Source organism: Hyla sarda, chromosome 2, assembly GCF_029499605.1.
Source record: "Hyla sarda isolate aHylSar1 chromosome 2, aHylSar1.hap1, whole genome shotgun sequence".
Lineage (NCBI taxonomy): Eukaryota > Metazoa > Chordata > Amphibia > Anura > Hylidae > Hyla > Hyla sarda.
In genome coordinates, this window is record NC_079190.1 from 397,796,981 (window position 1) to 397,810,982 (window position 14,002).

Sequence of the window (14,002 nt, forward strand, 5' to 3'; positions counted from 1 at the left end):
TCACTTTTTATTCATTTTTAAATGATATAAAAAGTGACCAAAAATGCACTATTTTGGACTTTGGAATTTTTTTGCGCGCACGCCATTGACCGAGCGGTTTAATTAATGATATATTTTTATAATTCGGACATTTCCGCACGCGGTGATACCACATATGTTTATTTTTATTTTTATTTACACTGTTTTTTTTTTTTTTTTTTGGAAAAGGGGGGTGATTCAAACTTTTAATAGGGGAGGAGTTAAATGATATTTATTCACTTTTTTTTTTCACTTTTTTTTTTGCAGTGTTATAGGTCCCATAGGGACCTATAACACTGCACACACTGATCTTCTATGTTGATCACTGGTTTCTCATAAGAAACCAGTGATCAACGATTCTGCCGGATGACTGCTCATGCCTGGATCTCAGGCACTGAGCAGTCATTCGGCGATCAGACAGCGAGGAGGCAGGAAGGGGCCCTCCCGCTGTCCTGTCAGCTGTTCGGGATGCCGCGATTAGCCGCAGCTATCCCGAACAGCCCGACTGAGCTAGCCGGGAACTTTCACTTTCACTTTTAGCCGCGCGGCTCAGCTCTGAGCGCGCGGCTAAAGGGTTAATAGCGCGCGGCGCCACGATCGGCGCTGCACGCTATTAGAGGCGGGTCCCGGCTTCACTATGACGCCGGGTCCGCCGTGATATGACGCGGGGTTACTGTGTAACCCCGCGTTATATCAAGTGAGCAGGACCAAGGACGTACCGGTACGTCCTTGGTCCTTAAGGGGTTAAGGACCCAGGCTTTTTTCGCTTTTTCATTTTCAATTTTTCCTCCTTAACTTTAAAAAATCATAATTCTTAAAAATTTTCATCTAAAATTCTATATGATGGCTTATTTTTTGCGTCACTAATTCTAGTTTGTAATGACATTAGTCATTTTACCCAAAAATCTATGGTGAAACAGGAAAAAAAATCCATATGCGACAAAATTGATGAAAAAACACTATTTTGTAAGTTTTGGGGGCTTCCGTTTTTACGCAGTACATTTTTCGGCAAAAATTACACCTTATCATTATTCTGTAGGTCCATACAGTTAAAATGATACCCTACTTATATAGGTTTGATTTTGTATCACTTCAGAAAAAAATCATGACTACATGCAGGAAAATTTATACGTTTAAAATTGTCATTTTCTGAGCCCTATAACTTTTTTATTTTTCTGTGTTCAGGGCGCTATGAGGGCTCAATTTTTCCGCTGTGATCTGAAGTTTTTACGGTATCATTTTTGTTCTGATCAGACTTTTTGATCACTTTTTATTCACTTTTTTTGTGGTATAAAAAGTGATCAAAAATGCGCTATTTTGGAATTTGGAATTTTTTTGTGCGTACACCATTGAACGTGCGGTTTAAAAAGCGGTATATTTTTATAATTCAGACATTTCCGCACGCGGCGATACCACATATGTTTATTTTTATTTACACTGTTTTTTTTATTCTTGGAAATGCCGGGTGATTCAAACTTTTACTAGGGGAAGGGATAATTGAAAGGGTTAATGATTTTTTTACACATTTCTTATGCAATATTATAGCTCCCATAAGGGGCTATAACATTGCATTAACTGATCTTTTACACTGATTGATCCATCTCCATAGGAATGGATCAATCAGTGTTTTCGGCGATTGAATGCTCAAGCCTGGATCTCAGGCTTGAAGCATTCATTCGCGATCGGACAGCAGGAAGGAAGGTAAGAGACCTCCTCCTGTGCTACAGCTGTTCGGGATGCCGCGGCGATCTCGAACAGCTCCCTGAGCTAACCGGCAACTTTCACTTTCGTTTTTAGCTGCACGGCTCAGCTTTGAACGCACGGCTAAAGGGTTAATAGCGCGCGGCACTGCGATCAGTGCCGTGCGCTATTAGAGGCGGGTCCCGGCTTCACTATGACGCCGGCCTGCCGCGACATGATGCGGGGTCACCATGTGACCCCGCGTTATATCACAGGACAGGGACCCAGGACGTACCCATACGTCCTGGGTCCTTAAGAGGTTAAAAAAAAAAAAATTATTATTATTGAAATATGTTATTAAAAAAATTGTAACCATGGAATATTTAGTGAGACGTTTCTCCCAGAATGTCGGTTTTGGTACCAAATGCAATTTTGGAGCAAAAAAAATCCAATATGGCTGCAGCAGAAAAAAAATTTGGGCCACAATAAAAACAAAAGTGGCGCAAAAATGAATTTTCACATATTTTCATATTTTCAAAGCAGCACAAAAGACCTTTGAAAATGTGAGGAGAAAAAAAAAGGTGTGAATAATATCGCTGGAAGAGAAATTACATTTGAGATTCTCAAAAACGACTTAATTTCTGTTACAGCGATATTAATTATATCTTTTTTTTTCTCCTCACATTTTCAAAGGTCTCTTGTGCTGCTTTGAAAATATTAAAATATGTGAGAGTTCATTTTTGTGACACTTTTGTTTTTTTCACGGCAAAATTTTTTGGGGGGTTGCCGCCATTTTGTTTTTTTTCTCACCAAAATTACCGATTTTGGCCCCACATTTTACATCCTGGAAAATTCTGGTGGAAACATCTCACAAAATATTCCATCATTACTAGTGCCCAGACAAGCGATAACTGTATAAATAAAACATTTCTGAGCTTAAAGGGGTATTCCAGGCAAAAACTTTTTTTTATATATCAACTGACTCTGGAAAGTTAAACAGATTTGTAAATTTCTTCTATTAAAAAATCTTAATCCTTCCAATAGTTATTAGCTTCTGAAGTTTTCTATCTAACTGCTCAATGATGATGTCACGTCCCGGGAGCTGTGCATGATGGGAAAATATCCCCATAGGAACTGCACAGCTCCCGGGACGTGAGTCATCAGAGAGCAGTTAGACAGAAAACAACAATTCAACTTCAGAAGCTAATAACTATTGGAAGGATTAAGATTTTTTAATAGAAGTAATTTACAAATCTGTTTAACTTTCCGGAGCCAGTTGATATATAAAAAAAACGTTTTTGCCTGGAATACCCCTTTAAATGTGAGTTCACGTGCAGTGACCAAGAAAAATACAATTTTTCAATAATAATTTATTTTTTAATAATTACTTAAATAACACCTTTTCCCAAAAACTAAGAAAAAAAAAGACAATAAAACTACAACTATTTCCTTTGAAATTTCGTGTAAAGCAAACAATATACGTGGACACGCCCACTTTTACAAAACTAATGTGAACATTGTAAACCGCGGCACTAAGCTCTTTGAAAATGTGGTCAATACTTTTTGCGCCAAAATTTTGGTGCGAAAATTACAAATATTTGGCGCAAAATTCTTTTAGAATCTCCCCCAGTGTGTGTGTCGAGATACAGTATATACAGTAATAAATACACTGGCATAAAAGAGACCAAGTGTGGTAATCAGTTTTTTTAAATGGTTTTCAAATATATATTGGTGATGGAGCCCAAAACATCATGTGAATTGGGCCAAAGGAAAAAGTACAAAATAACCGCCCCCTTGTTTTAAGCCAAAAAGATGCCAAAAAGATATCATGTGAAGGACGACTTACGGTAGATTCACATGTGCTGTCATATTATGGCACCGGTAAATCCACACAAAATATGCAGCTTGTACTGGATGTGTATTAACTGTGAACTTGCTGTATATTTCCCCCTTTGCAATGCAAAATGTAACCCAGAGGGCCTGTGCCCCGGATGTTTGAGGTTCCTAGCAACGCCCCCGATGGTGATTTGCCTAATCACAGTAATATATTGACAATTTTGCAACAATTTTTCAAAAACATGGTAAAACCACAACACAGTTAACAGTCAGGTCTGTGGGCCTTCCTCTGTATGCATTCTCTCCATGCTGGCTGCAAACTGGGTAAAGCAGGTGCTGGAGGCAGACACAATTTTAAGGGTAGGGTCACACATAATCGATCCGCAGCGGTGACCCAACCCATAGTGGGCAGTTTTTGTTGGAGGGGTACTCCGGTGGAAAACACATTTTTTCAAATCAACTGGTGCCAGAAAGTTAAACAGATTATTAAATTACTTCTATTTAAAAATCTTAATCCTTCCAGTACTTATCAGCTGCTGTATATTTTTTTCTGGAGTTTTTTTTCAGTCTGACAACAGTGCTCCCTGCTGACACCTCTGTCCATGTCAGGAACTGTCTGGAGTTCAAGCAAATCCCCATAGCAAACCTATCCTGCTCTGGACGTTTCCTGATATGGACTGAGGTGTCAGCAGAGAGCACTGTGGTCAGACAGAAAAGAACAACAGAAAGAAATACAACTTCCTCTGCAGTATATAGCAGCTGATAAGGACTGGAAGGATTAAAGGGGTATTCCAGGAAAAAACTTTTTTTTTTTTTTTTTTTTTTTTTATATCAACTGGCTCCAGAAAGTTAAACAGATTTGTCAATTACTTCTATTAAAAAAAATCTTAATCCTTCCAATAATTATCAGCTGCTGAAGTTGAGTTGTTCTTTTCTGTCTGGCAACAGTGCTCTCTGCTGACATCTCTGCTTGTCTCGGGAACTGCACAGAGTAGAAGAGGTTTGCTATGAGGATTTGCTTCTACACTGGACAGTTCCTGAGACAGGTGTCATCAGACAGCACTTAGACAGAAAAGAACAACTCAACTTCAGCAGCTCATCAGTACTGAAAGGATTAAGATTTTTTAATAGAAGTAATTTACAAATCTGTTTAACTTTCTGGAGCCAGTATATATATATATATATATATATATATATATATATATATATATATATATATATATATATATATATAAAAGTTTTTTCCTGGATAACCCCTTTAAGATTTTTAAATAGAAGCAATTTACAAATCTGTTTAACTTTCTGGCACCAGTTGTTTTCCACCGGAGTACCCCTTTAACTGGTAAATCCCCATGTCTGAACTTTAATGGCACCCTGGACACTTGCCTACTTTGCCCACCCATTATTCCAATCCTACCTCCAATGCCACCATATGGCTTGACCAATCATGTGTTCTCAGTTGTGAGAAGGGAATAAACTGCAGTCAGACACTTGTTTAAGGGGTACTCCGCTGCTCAGCGTTTGGAACAAACTGTTCCGAACGCTGGAGCCGGCGCCGGGAGCTCGTGATGTCATAGTCCCGCCCCCTCATGACATCACGCCCCACCCCCTCAATGCAAGTCTATGGGAGGCGCCGAGCTCCCGGCGCCCGCTCCAGCGTTCGGAACCGTTTGTTCCAAAGGCTGAGCAGCGGAGCACCCCTTTAAAGTCAAACATGCATTAGCCTTTGTTCCCTCAACATCTGCTATTGATCAGTGATCAAAGAGGAGGGTTGACAATTCGTGTGATGTATACAGGCACCTCAAGTTTTTCCACTGTATCGACTGTATTGTACCAATTTGTCATACAGTACAATTTACTATATGAAAAGAGTTGCAGTGTATATTTCTGTATTGTTTTGAACCTAAACAATGCTGTTCATGAAGTAAATCACAATTATATATGACATAATTCAGCTTCCTGTCCGTGTGATTTGGAAAGACTTAGGATAGGAGAAGATACAGAATAATCATGTTCATATAAGTACAGTGACCCCCCCGACCTACGATGGGCCCGACATACGATCATTTCAAGATACGATGGCCTCTCAGAGGTCATCGCATGTTGAAGGCAGCATCAACATACGATGCTTTTGTATGTCGGGGCCATCGCATAAACGGCTATCCGGCAGCGCAGACTGCTTCAGCTTCCACCGGATAGCCGTTTACGGTGCCCCGTGTGGTCCACTGACGATCACTTACCTGTCCTCGGGGCTCCGGCGCACTCTCTTTGGGATCCCCTGCATCGCCGGCGCTCTCCATCGTCATCATCACGTCATCCAATAGGAGCGGCGTGCATAGCGACGTGATGGCGGCGACGGAGAGCGAGGATGCCGGGGAAGCAGAGGCCTTGCCGGAGCGTCGGGGACACCCCGGGGACGCGGCGACAGCGATGGAAGGCGACATCCAGGGCAGCGGTGACGAGCGGTGACGGTCCGGAACGGCGGGGACACGTGAGTATAACCTCCAATACCAGTGGTCTTCAACCTGCGGACCTCCAGATGTAGCAAAACTACAACTCCCAGCATGCCCGGACAGCCGTTGGCTGTCCGGGCATGCTGGGTGTTGTAGTTTTGCAACATCTGGAGGTCCGCAGGTTGAAGACCACTGTCCTATACTTTACATTGCACGGATCCCTCAACATACGATGGTTTCAACAAACGATGGTCCATTTGGAGCGGATTACCATCGTATGTTGAGGGACCACTGTGTTGGCGTTTTAGCAATGAATGAATGCATTGTCCATCAGTTGGGGTCCATACAGTATATATCACTTCATCTTACTTTCTAGGTTTTCAATGAAATTGGCGCCACACAAAGCCTAAAGCGAATCGTATGCTACTCAGCTGACTGTACCGTCTCCTCCCTGGCAAAAAAAGCTCTCCGGATGATTGGTGAAGAGGTCCCGTCACGCATTGCACGCTCTGTACCTAACTGGAAACCTCTGGAGGTGCAACACTGGCTGCAGCAGATTGGCTTTAACAAATATTCACAGACATTTATAGTAAGTTGTAAGACCAGAACACATATACTATTTGCCACAGTGTTTTCAACTAACATTTCACTTGGTCATAACAGGACCACCAGATGGATGGCGATCTACTGCTGAGGCTGAATGAGACAGATCTCAGAGAAGACTTGGGTATGACCTCCAGTATCACTCGGAAGAGGTGAGTGTCCAACCTGCTGTATCACTTCTGTCATAGGGTGCATGTACACCACGTTTTTATTATACAGTTCCCGTATACGGTTTCAAGTTAAAAACCGTATGGAACTGTATAGAAAACCGTATGCATTGACTTAACATTGTAAACTGTATGTCAGACGCATCATCCGGTTTAGTCCGTTTTGCATCTCATATTGTTTTGTCCAGTTTTTTTTACCCGTACCCAAAACTGTAGTCTATCACGTTTCTTGGTCCGGGTGAAAAACTGTATTAAACCGTATACGTTTTTTGGGAGTCAATGGGAACCGTACAGACCTGTATGTGCGTCTGGTTCCATCAGGTTTGCACCATACGGTTTTTGACTTTGCACAGTTTTTTTTCTTGGAATTTCAATCAAACAAGTGAAACTTTATTCAAAATGCAGTGTAAAGTTAAAAACGTATACGTTTTTTTCTTAAAAAACGGATGCAACTGGAGATCATTTTTCAAACCGTATACGGTTTTCAACCGTATATGGGTTAAAATTTGTACACACGTTTTGATACAGTTTAGTCAGGTTTTGAGGAATCCGTTTTTCACCAAAAACCTGATACAGGAACTGTATTGCAAAAACGTGGTGTGCATGCACTCATATTAAAGTGTAGTGTACTACTAGTGTTGAGCGGCATAGGCCATATTCGAATTCGCGATATTTCGCGAATATATGGACGAATATTCGTCATATATTCACTAAATTCGCATATTCGTAATATTCACGTTTTATTTTCGCATATGTGAAAATTCGCGTATGCGAAAATTAGCATATGCAAAAATTATCATAACATTTTTTTCCACCTATGCCAATTTTCGCATATGCGAAAATTCGAAACGCCAGTCTCACACAGTAGTATTAGAGCCTTCTTACACCACACAAGCTGGAAGCAGAGAGGGGTGATCACTGTGATGTGTACTGTGGAAAAAATAAAAATAAAAAATAAAACAAATATTCGTAATTACGAATATATAGTGTTATATTCGCGAATATGCGATATTCGCATTACGAATATTTGTGAGCAACACTATCTACTACCAGTCTCTTGTTCAGCCCCTTCATTTCTTGGCCAGATTCTGTAGCTCTGGAGGACCCGCCCTGCTATGTATTACACAGACAACCCATTGGTTTACATTGGTCACTGTTCAATATTTAGTTTTCCTTGTTGTGGCCCTGCCCAGGAACAGAACACTTACTGCAACACATACTCACAGATTAGAACAGATCACCAGGGATCTCAGCAGAAGGGCATTTCTCGTCAAGAGACCCATCTGAATAGTATGGGTTGTCCAAGGTGGACTACCCCTTTAACTGCTATCACAGATACATTCCGTTAGATGAAGCCTAAAAAAGGAATGTACCGAAATGTTTTGTAATATGAGGCTTGCACTTTGAGACCACTTTTTATACAATACATTTGGAAAGTTTTCAGACCTTTTAACTTTTTTCACATTTCGTTTTGTTACGGCCTTGTGCTAAAATAGAAAAAAAAAAACAATCATGCTGTTATTCATTATTCAGCACTCAATACCCTATTATGAGAATGTAAAAACTGAATTTTATATATTTTTTTGCTAATGTTTTAATAAAGAAAAAAAATTATCCAGACATTTTACATTTAAAAATGTCACTCTGGCTTGTCCTATTTCTATTGATCATGCTGGAGATGTTTCTATATAATGTATATCAGAGAACAAAAACTGTCTGTAAAGCACAGAGACAGGATTGGGAAGAAGGCACAGATCTGGAGAAGGGTGCAAAAAAAATCTGCTGCACTGAAAATTCCCAAGAGCACAGTGGCCTCCACAATTCTTAAACTGTAGATATTTGGAACAACCTGGACTTTTTCAGACTGCCACACCAAATTAAGTTACCGGGAAGGAAAGGGCCATGGTAAGAGAGGTGACCCAATAATCAGTCTAGCTGTGCTCCAAAGATCATGTGTGCAGATGGGAGAAACTTCCAAAAATCAGCCATGTTCTGTCTTTCTAATATTACGGTCTAATACAGGAATTTAGGTGCACTACTGTGGTAGATGTATACAATGACATTGGCTATCCCTCAACACTGATGTTAAAATTGAGACATTCGCCAGTGTATCCTTATATGAAGGACATACCAGAGCCCGCACACCAACGCCAAGGTTTCTCAGATGGCACGGGACCTAGTGCTAAACCTACCTGTGCGTGATAAGCAAAACAGGGGCCAGTGGGCAATTACGGCAGCATTAAGTCGACTCACAGAGTCCTCCCAGGTACCCTCCAGCGTGGCCAAGCACACACACAATGGGAGGAGGGAGGCAAACTGCAAGCCCCACCTGAGTTGGCTAATGTAGGTGCATGGCCTCACAGGTGCTACCTCAATGCTGCCTGGAAAAATGTTCAAGGGGCATGCACCTATATTAGCCAACTCAAGTGGGGCTTGCAGTTTGCCTCCCTCCTCCCATTGTATGTGTGTTTAGCCACACTGTGAGTCGACTTAATGCTGCCGTAATTGCCCACTGGCCCCTGTTTTGCTTATCACGCACAGGTAGGTTTAGCGCTAGGTCCCGTGCCATTTGAGAAACCTTGGCGTTGGTGTGCGGGCTCTGGTGTGTCCTTCATATAAGGATACACTGGCGAATGTCTCAATTTTAACATCAGTGTTGAGGGATTAGCCAATGTCATTGTATACATCTACCACAGTAGTGCACCTAAATTCCTGTATTATTCTAATTGTTACACATCCACACCATTTATCTGGTGTAGGATTCTATTGTGGCACTTGTAGTCCGCTGCAGGCATCCTCCATTGTATGCATTTTTATGCTGGGGATCGCCCCTAGCAACGGACTACAAGGGCAGGATCTGCTCCCCCAGTATAAATGCACAACCGCATTTGGGGTTGAGCACCTCCAGCCATTTGAGACCATGTTCTTTGTTGTTGTTTAATATTACGGTCTAGAAGATCTTCCATTACTGCCGCACTTCACCAACCTGAGCTTTATGGCTACAGTGACCAGAAAGTAGCCTCTTCATAGTAAAAGACACACAAAAGACTGGAGTTTGCAAACAAGCACCTAAAGGACTTTCAGATTGTAAGAAAAAGATGCTCTGGTCTGATAAAACCAAAATTAAACATTTTTTTTTAGCCTCAATTCAAAGCATCATTAGACTAGACACGAGGTAACCAGGCACTGCTCCTCACCTGCCCAATACCATCCCTACAGTGTAGCATTGGCAGCATCATACTGTGGGGGTGTTTTTTAGTGGCCGGACAAGGAGACTAGTCGGGAATAAAAGAAAGCTAAATGGCGCAAAGTCCATTGTTAATGAAAACCTGATCCACAGTGCTCTGGACCTCAGACTTGGCTGAAAGTTCGTCTTCCAGCAAAACAATGGCCCTAAGCACACAGCTTAGACACTACAGGAGTGACTTTGGGACAACTCTGTGAATGTCCTCGAGTGATCCTGCGAGAGCCCTGACAAACTCAATTGAAGATCGCTGGAGAGACCCGAACAAAGCTTATGAGGATCTGCAGAGAATGACAGAAAATCCAGGAGTGCAAACCTTGTGGCATCACATCCAATAAGACTGGAGGATAGATATAATCATTGCCAAAGGGGCTTCAACTAAGTCCTGAGTAAAGGGTCTGAATACTTATGTCACCGCAAGATTTTAGTTTTCCTTTCTCAACAAATTCGCAAAGATTTCTAACATTCTGTTTTCACTTTGTCATTATTTGGTATTCAGAGCAGAATGGTGGGGACAAGTTGATTTTCTTTACTATATTAACACAAGGCTGCAACATAACAAAATGTAAAAAAACAAAAGGGTCTGAAAACTTATATGTAATATAAAGGTTATATGGCTGCTAGCCAGAGCCTGTGAGAGACTGCTTGATACCAGATACGTCAGTGCCGGTCTTTGTCTCTTTATCTTTTGCATTTTCTATGTAATACTACTGGCGTGTTCTTCTTACCTTTACTGTAGATTTCTGAGGGAACTGGTTGAGTTGAAAACTTTTGCAAACTACTCAACGTGTGATCGCAGTAATCTGGCTGACTGGCTTGGCAGTGTGGAGCCACGGTTAAGGCAATATACTTACAATCTGGTTATTTGTGGCATTGATCGGAATTTCCTGCATCACGTGACTGAGCAGCAGCTAGAGGAGGATTGCCACATCACAACAGGTTTTCATCGTGTCCGTATTCTGTCGGCAGCCAGAGGTGAGTTTGTGACCAGCCTACATTTATATTATATGTATATATACATTTATATATACAAGGAAAAAATCGCGCCGTCATTTTCAAGCATACTGTGAGGGTTACATGTGCCACAATATATCAGGTGAGTCATTTGTACAGTAATAACATTTTTGGTAGACACGAGTCTGCTGTCGGCCATTGCAAAGGTGCCTAATTTACAAATGGTTGCTAGAAGAAGTAGCCAAAATCAGCCATTTCAGTCAACTGTTATTTTATCTATATGATCAGCCTAAATGGTCTTACACCACCTTAAGGACCACCTGGTAAAGATAGAAAAAGGGGCTTCTGAAATGGCGCTAAATAACAAGGAGAAGTTCTGCACTTGGCCCACACATTGTTTTTATATCAGTAGTTTACACAGATCTACACTGCTCAAAAAAATAGAGGGAACACTTAAACAACGCAATGTAACTCCAAGTCATTTCTGTGAAATCACACTGTCCACTCAGGAAGCAACACTGATTGACAATCACTTCACATGCTGTTGTGCAAATGGGACAGACGACAGGTGGAAATTATAGGCAATTAGCAAGACAACCCCAATAAAGGAGTGGTTCTGCAGGTGGTGACCACATACCTCTTCTCAGTTCCTATGCTTCCTGGCTGATGTTTTGGTCACTTTTGAATGCTGGCGGTGCTTTCACTCTAGTGGTAGCATGTGACTGAGTCTAGAACCCACACAAGTGGCACAGGTAGTGCAGCTCATCCAAGATGGTACATCAATGCAAGCTGTGGCAAGAAGGTTTGCTGTGTCTGTCAGTGTAGTGTACAGAGCATGGATGCTCTACCAGGAGACGTGGAGGAGGCCGTAGGAGCAACAACCCAGCAGCAGGACCGCTACCTCCGCCTTTGTGACAGGAGGAGCACTGCCAGAGCCCAGCGAAATGACCTCCAGCAGGCCAAAAATGTGCATGTGTCCACTCAAACCATCAGAAACAGACTCCATGAGGGTGGTATGAGGGCCCGACATCCACAGGTGGGGGTTGTGCTTACAGCCCAACACTGTGCAGGACGTTTGGCATTTGCTAGAGAACACCAAGATTGGCAAATTCGTCACTGGCGCCCTGTGTTCTTCACAGATGAATGCAGGTTTATACAGACGTGACAGTCTGGAGACGCCGTGGAGAACGTTCTGCTGCCTTCAACATCCTCCATCATGACCGGTTTGGCGGTGGGTCAATAATGGTGTGGGGTGGCATTTCTTTGGGGGGCCAGACAGCCCTCCATGTGCTTGCCAGAGGTAGCCTGACTGCCATTAGGTACCAAGATGAGATTCTCAGACCCCTTGTGAGACCATATGCTGGTGCAGTTGGCCTTGGGTTCAAGACAATGCTAGACCTCATGTGGCTGGAGGGAGTCAGCAGTTCCTGCAAGAGGAAGGCATTGATGCTATGGACTGGCCCGCCCATTCCACAGACCTGAATCCGATTGAGCACATCTGGGACATCATGTCTCGCTCCATCCACCAACGCCACGTTGCACCATAGACTGTCCAGGAGTTGACGGATGCTTTAGTCCAGGTCTGGGAGGACATCCCTTAGGAGACCATCTGCCACCTCATCAGGATCATGCCCAGGCACTGCAGAGAGGTCATACGGGCACGTGGAGGCCACACACACTACTGAGCCTCATTTTGACTTGTTTTAAGGACATTAAACATAAAAGTTGGATCAGCCTGATTTTGAGTGTGACTCCATATCCAGACCTCCATGGGTTGATAAATTTGATTTCCATTGATAATTTTTGTGTGATTTTGTTGTCAGCACATTCAACTATGTAAAGACGAAAGTATTTCATACGATTAGTCCATTCATTCAGATCTAGGATGTGTGATCTTAGTGTTCCCTTTATTTTTTAGAGCAGTGTACATTTATTTCCGCAAATGAACATTTTGATCCACATTCAGTCTATGTATAGGTGTTCGACAAGTGCAGTGACCCCCTCGACCTACGATGGCCTCGACATACGATAATTTCAACATGCGGAGGCAGCATCAACATACGATGCTTTTGTATGTCGGGGCCATCGCATAAACGGCTATCCGGCAGCGCTGACTGCTTCAGCTGCCACCAGAAAGCCGTTTACGGTGCCCCATGAGCTCTGGTGATGTCTTTTACCTATCCTCGGGCTCCGGCGCTCCCTCTTCGGGATCCTCTGAATCGGCGGCGCTCTCCATCTACGTCATCATGTCGCTGCGCACGCCGTCCAGTCATCCAATAGGATTGGCGTGCGTAACAACGTGATGGCGCCGACGAAGCGCGCGGATGTCGGGGAAGCAGAGGCCTTGCGGGAGCGTCGGGGACGCTGCAACAGCGATGGATGGCAACATCCCGGCAGCGGTGACGAGCGGTGACGGTCCGGAGCGGCAGTGACTTCCTCTAACAGTGGTCTTCAACCGGCGGACCTCCAGATGTTGCAAAACTACAACACCCAGCATGTTTGTTGAAACCATTGCATGTTGAGGGATCCGTGCAATGTAAAGTATAGGCCAGTGGTCTACAATCTTCGGACCTCCAGATGTAGCAAAACTACAACTCCCAGCATGCCCGGACAGCCGTTGGCTGTCCGGGCATGCTGGGTGTTGTAGTTTTGCAACATCTGGAGGTCCAAAGATTGTAGACCACTGGCCTATACTTTACATTGCACGGATCCCTCAACATGCAATGGTTTCAACAAACGATGGTCCGTTTGGAACGGATTACCATCGTATGTTGAGGGACCACTGTAGTAAGAATATGCCTTGTCAGCATGTAAACTGTAGAGAATCACACACATTCAAGCTTTGTTGGTTATGGTACAAGATGTAAGTTTTCTGGTCTGCCAGGCAGCATCACATTGAATTCCATGCAGGCAGCGTACTCGGAGCTCGTCTTGTAATTATTTATGACATTGTGCTGGAACTGAATCCAGACACTGATTATTTCACACCGCTTTACACACAGTCAACATTGTTAATCCAGTAGCATAATTTATTTACAATAGATTTA

General features: G+C 42.8%; 1 protein-coding gene across 4 annotated transcripts in view; it reads left to right on the forward strand.

Moving 5' to 3' along the window:
• The window catches only part of SARM1 (sterile alpha and TIR motif containing 1), a 184,226-nt gene that overhangs the window by 154,696 nt on the left and 15,528 nt on the right, over window positions 1-14,002 (forward strand). For all 4 annotated transcript variants that reach the window (XM_056558731.1, XM_056558733.1, XM_056558732.1 and 1 more), the window contains 3 exons: window positions 6,364-6,576; window positions 6,651-6,742; window positions 10,741-10,976. In XM_056558731.1, coding sequence (XP_056414706.1) covers window positions 6,364-6,576; window positions 6,651-6,742; window positions 10,741-10,976 — 541 coding nt within the window. The remainder of the gene's footprint in view (window positions 1-6,363; window positions 6,577-6,650; window positions 6,743-10,740; window positions 10,977-14,002) is intronic.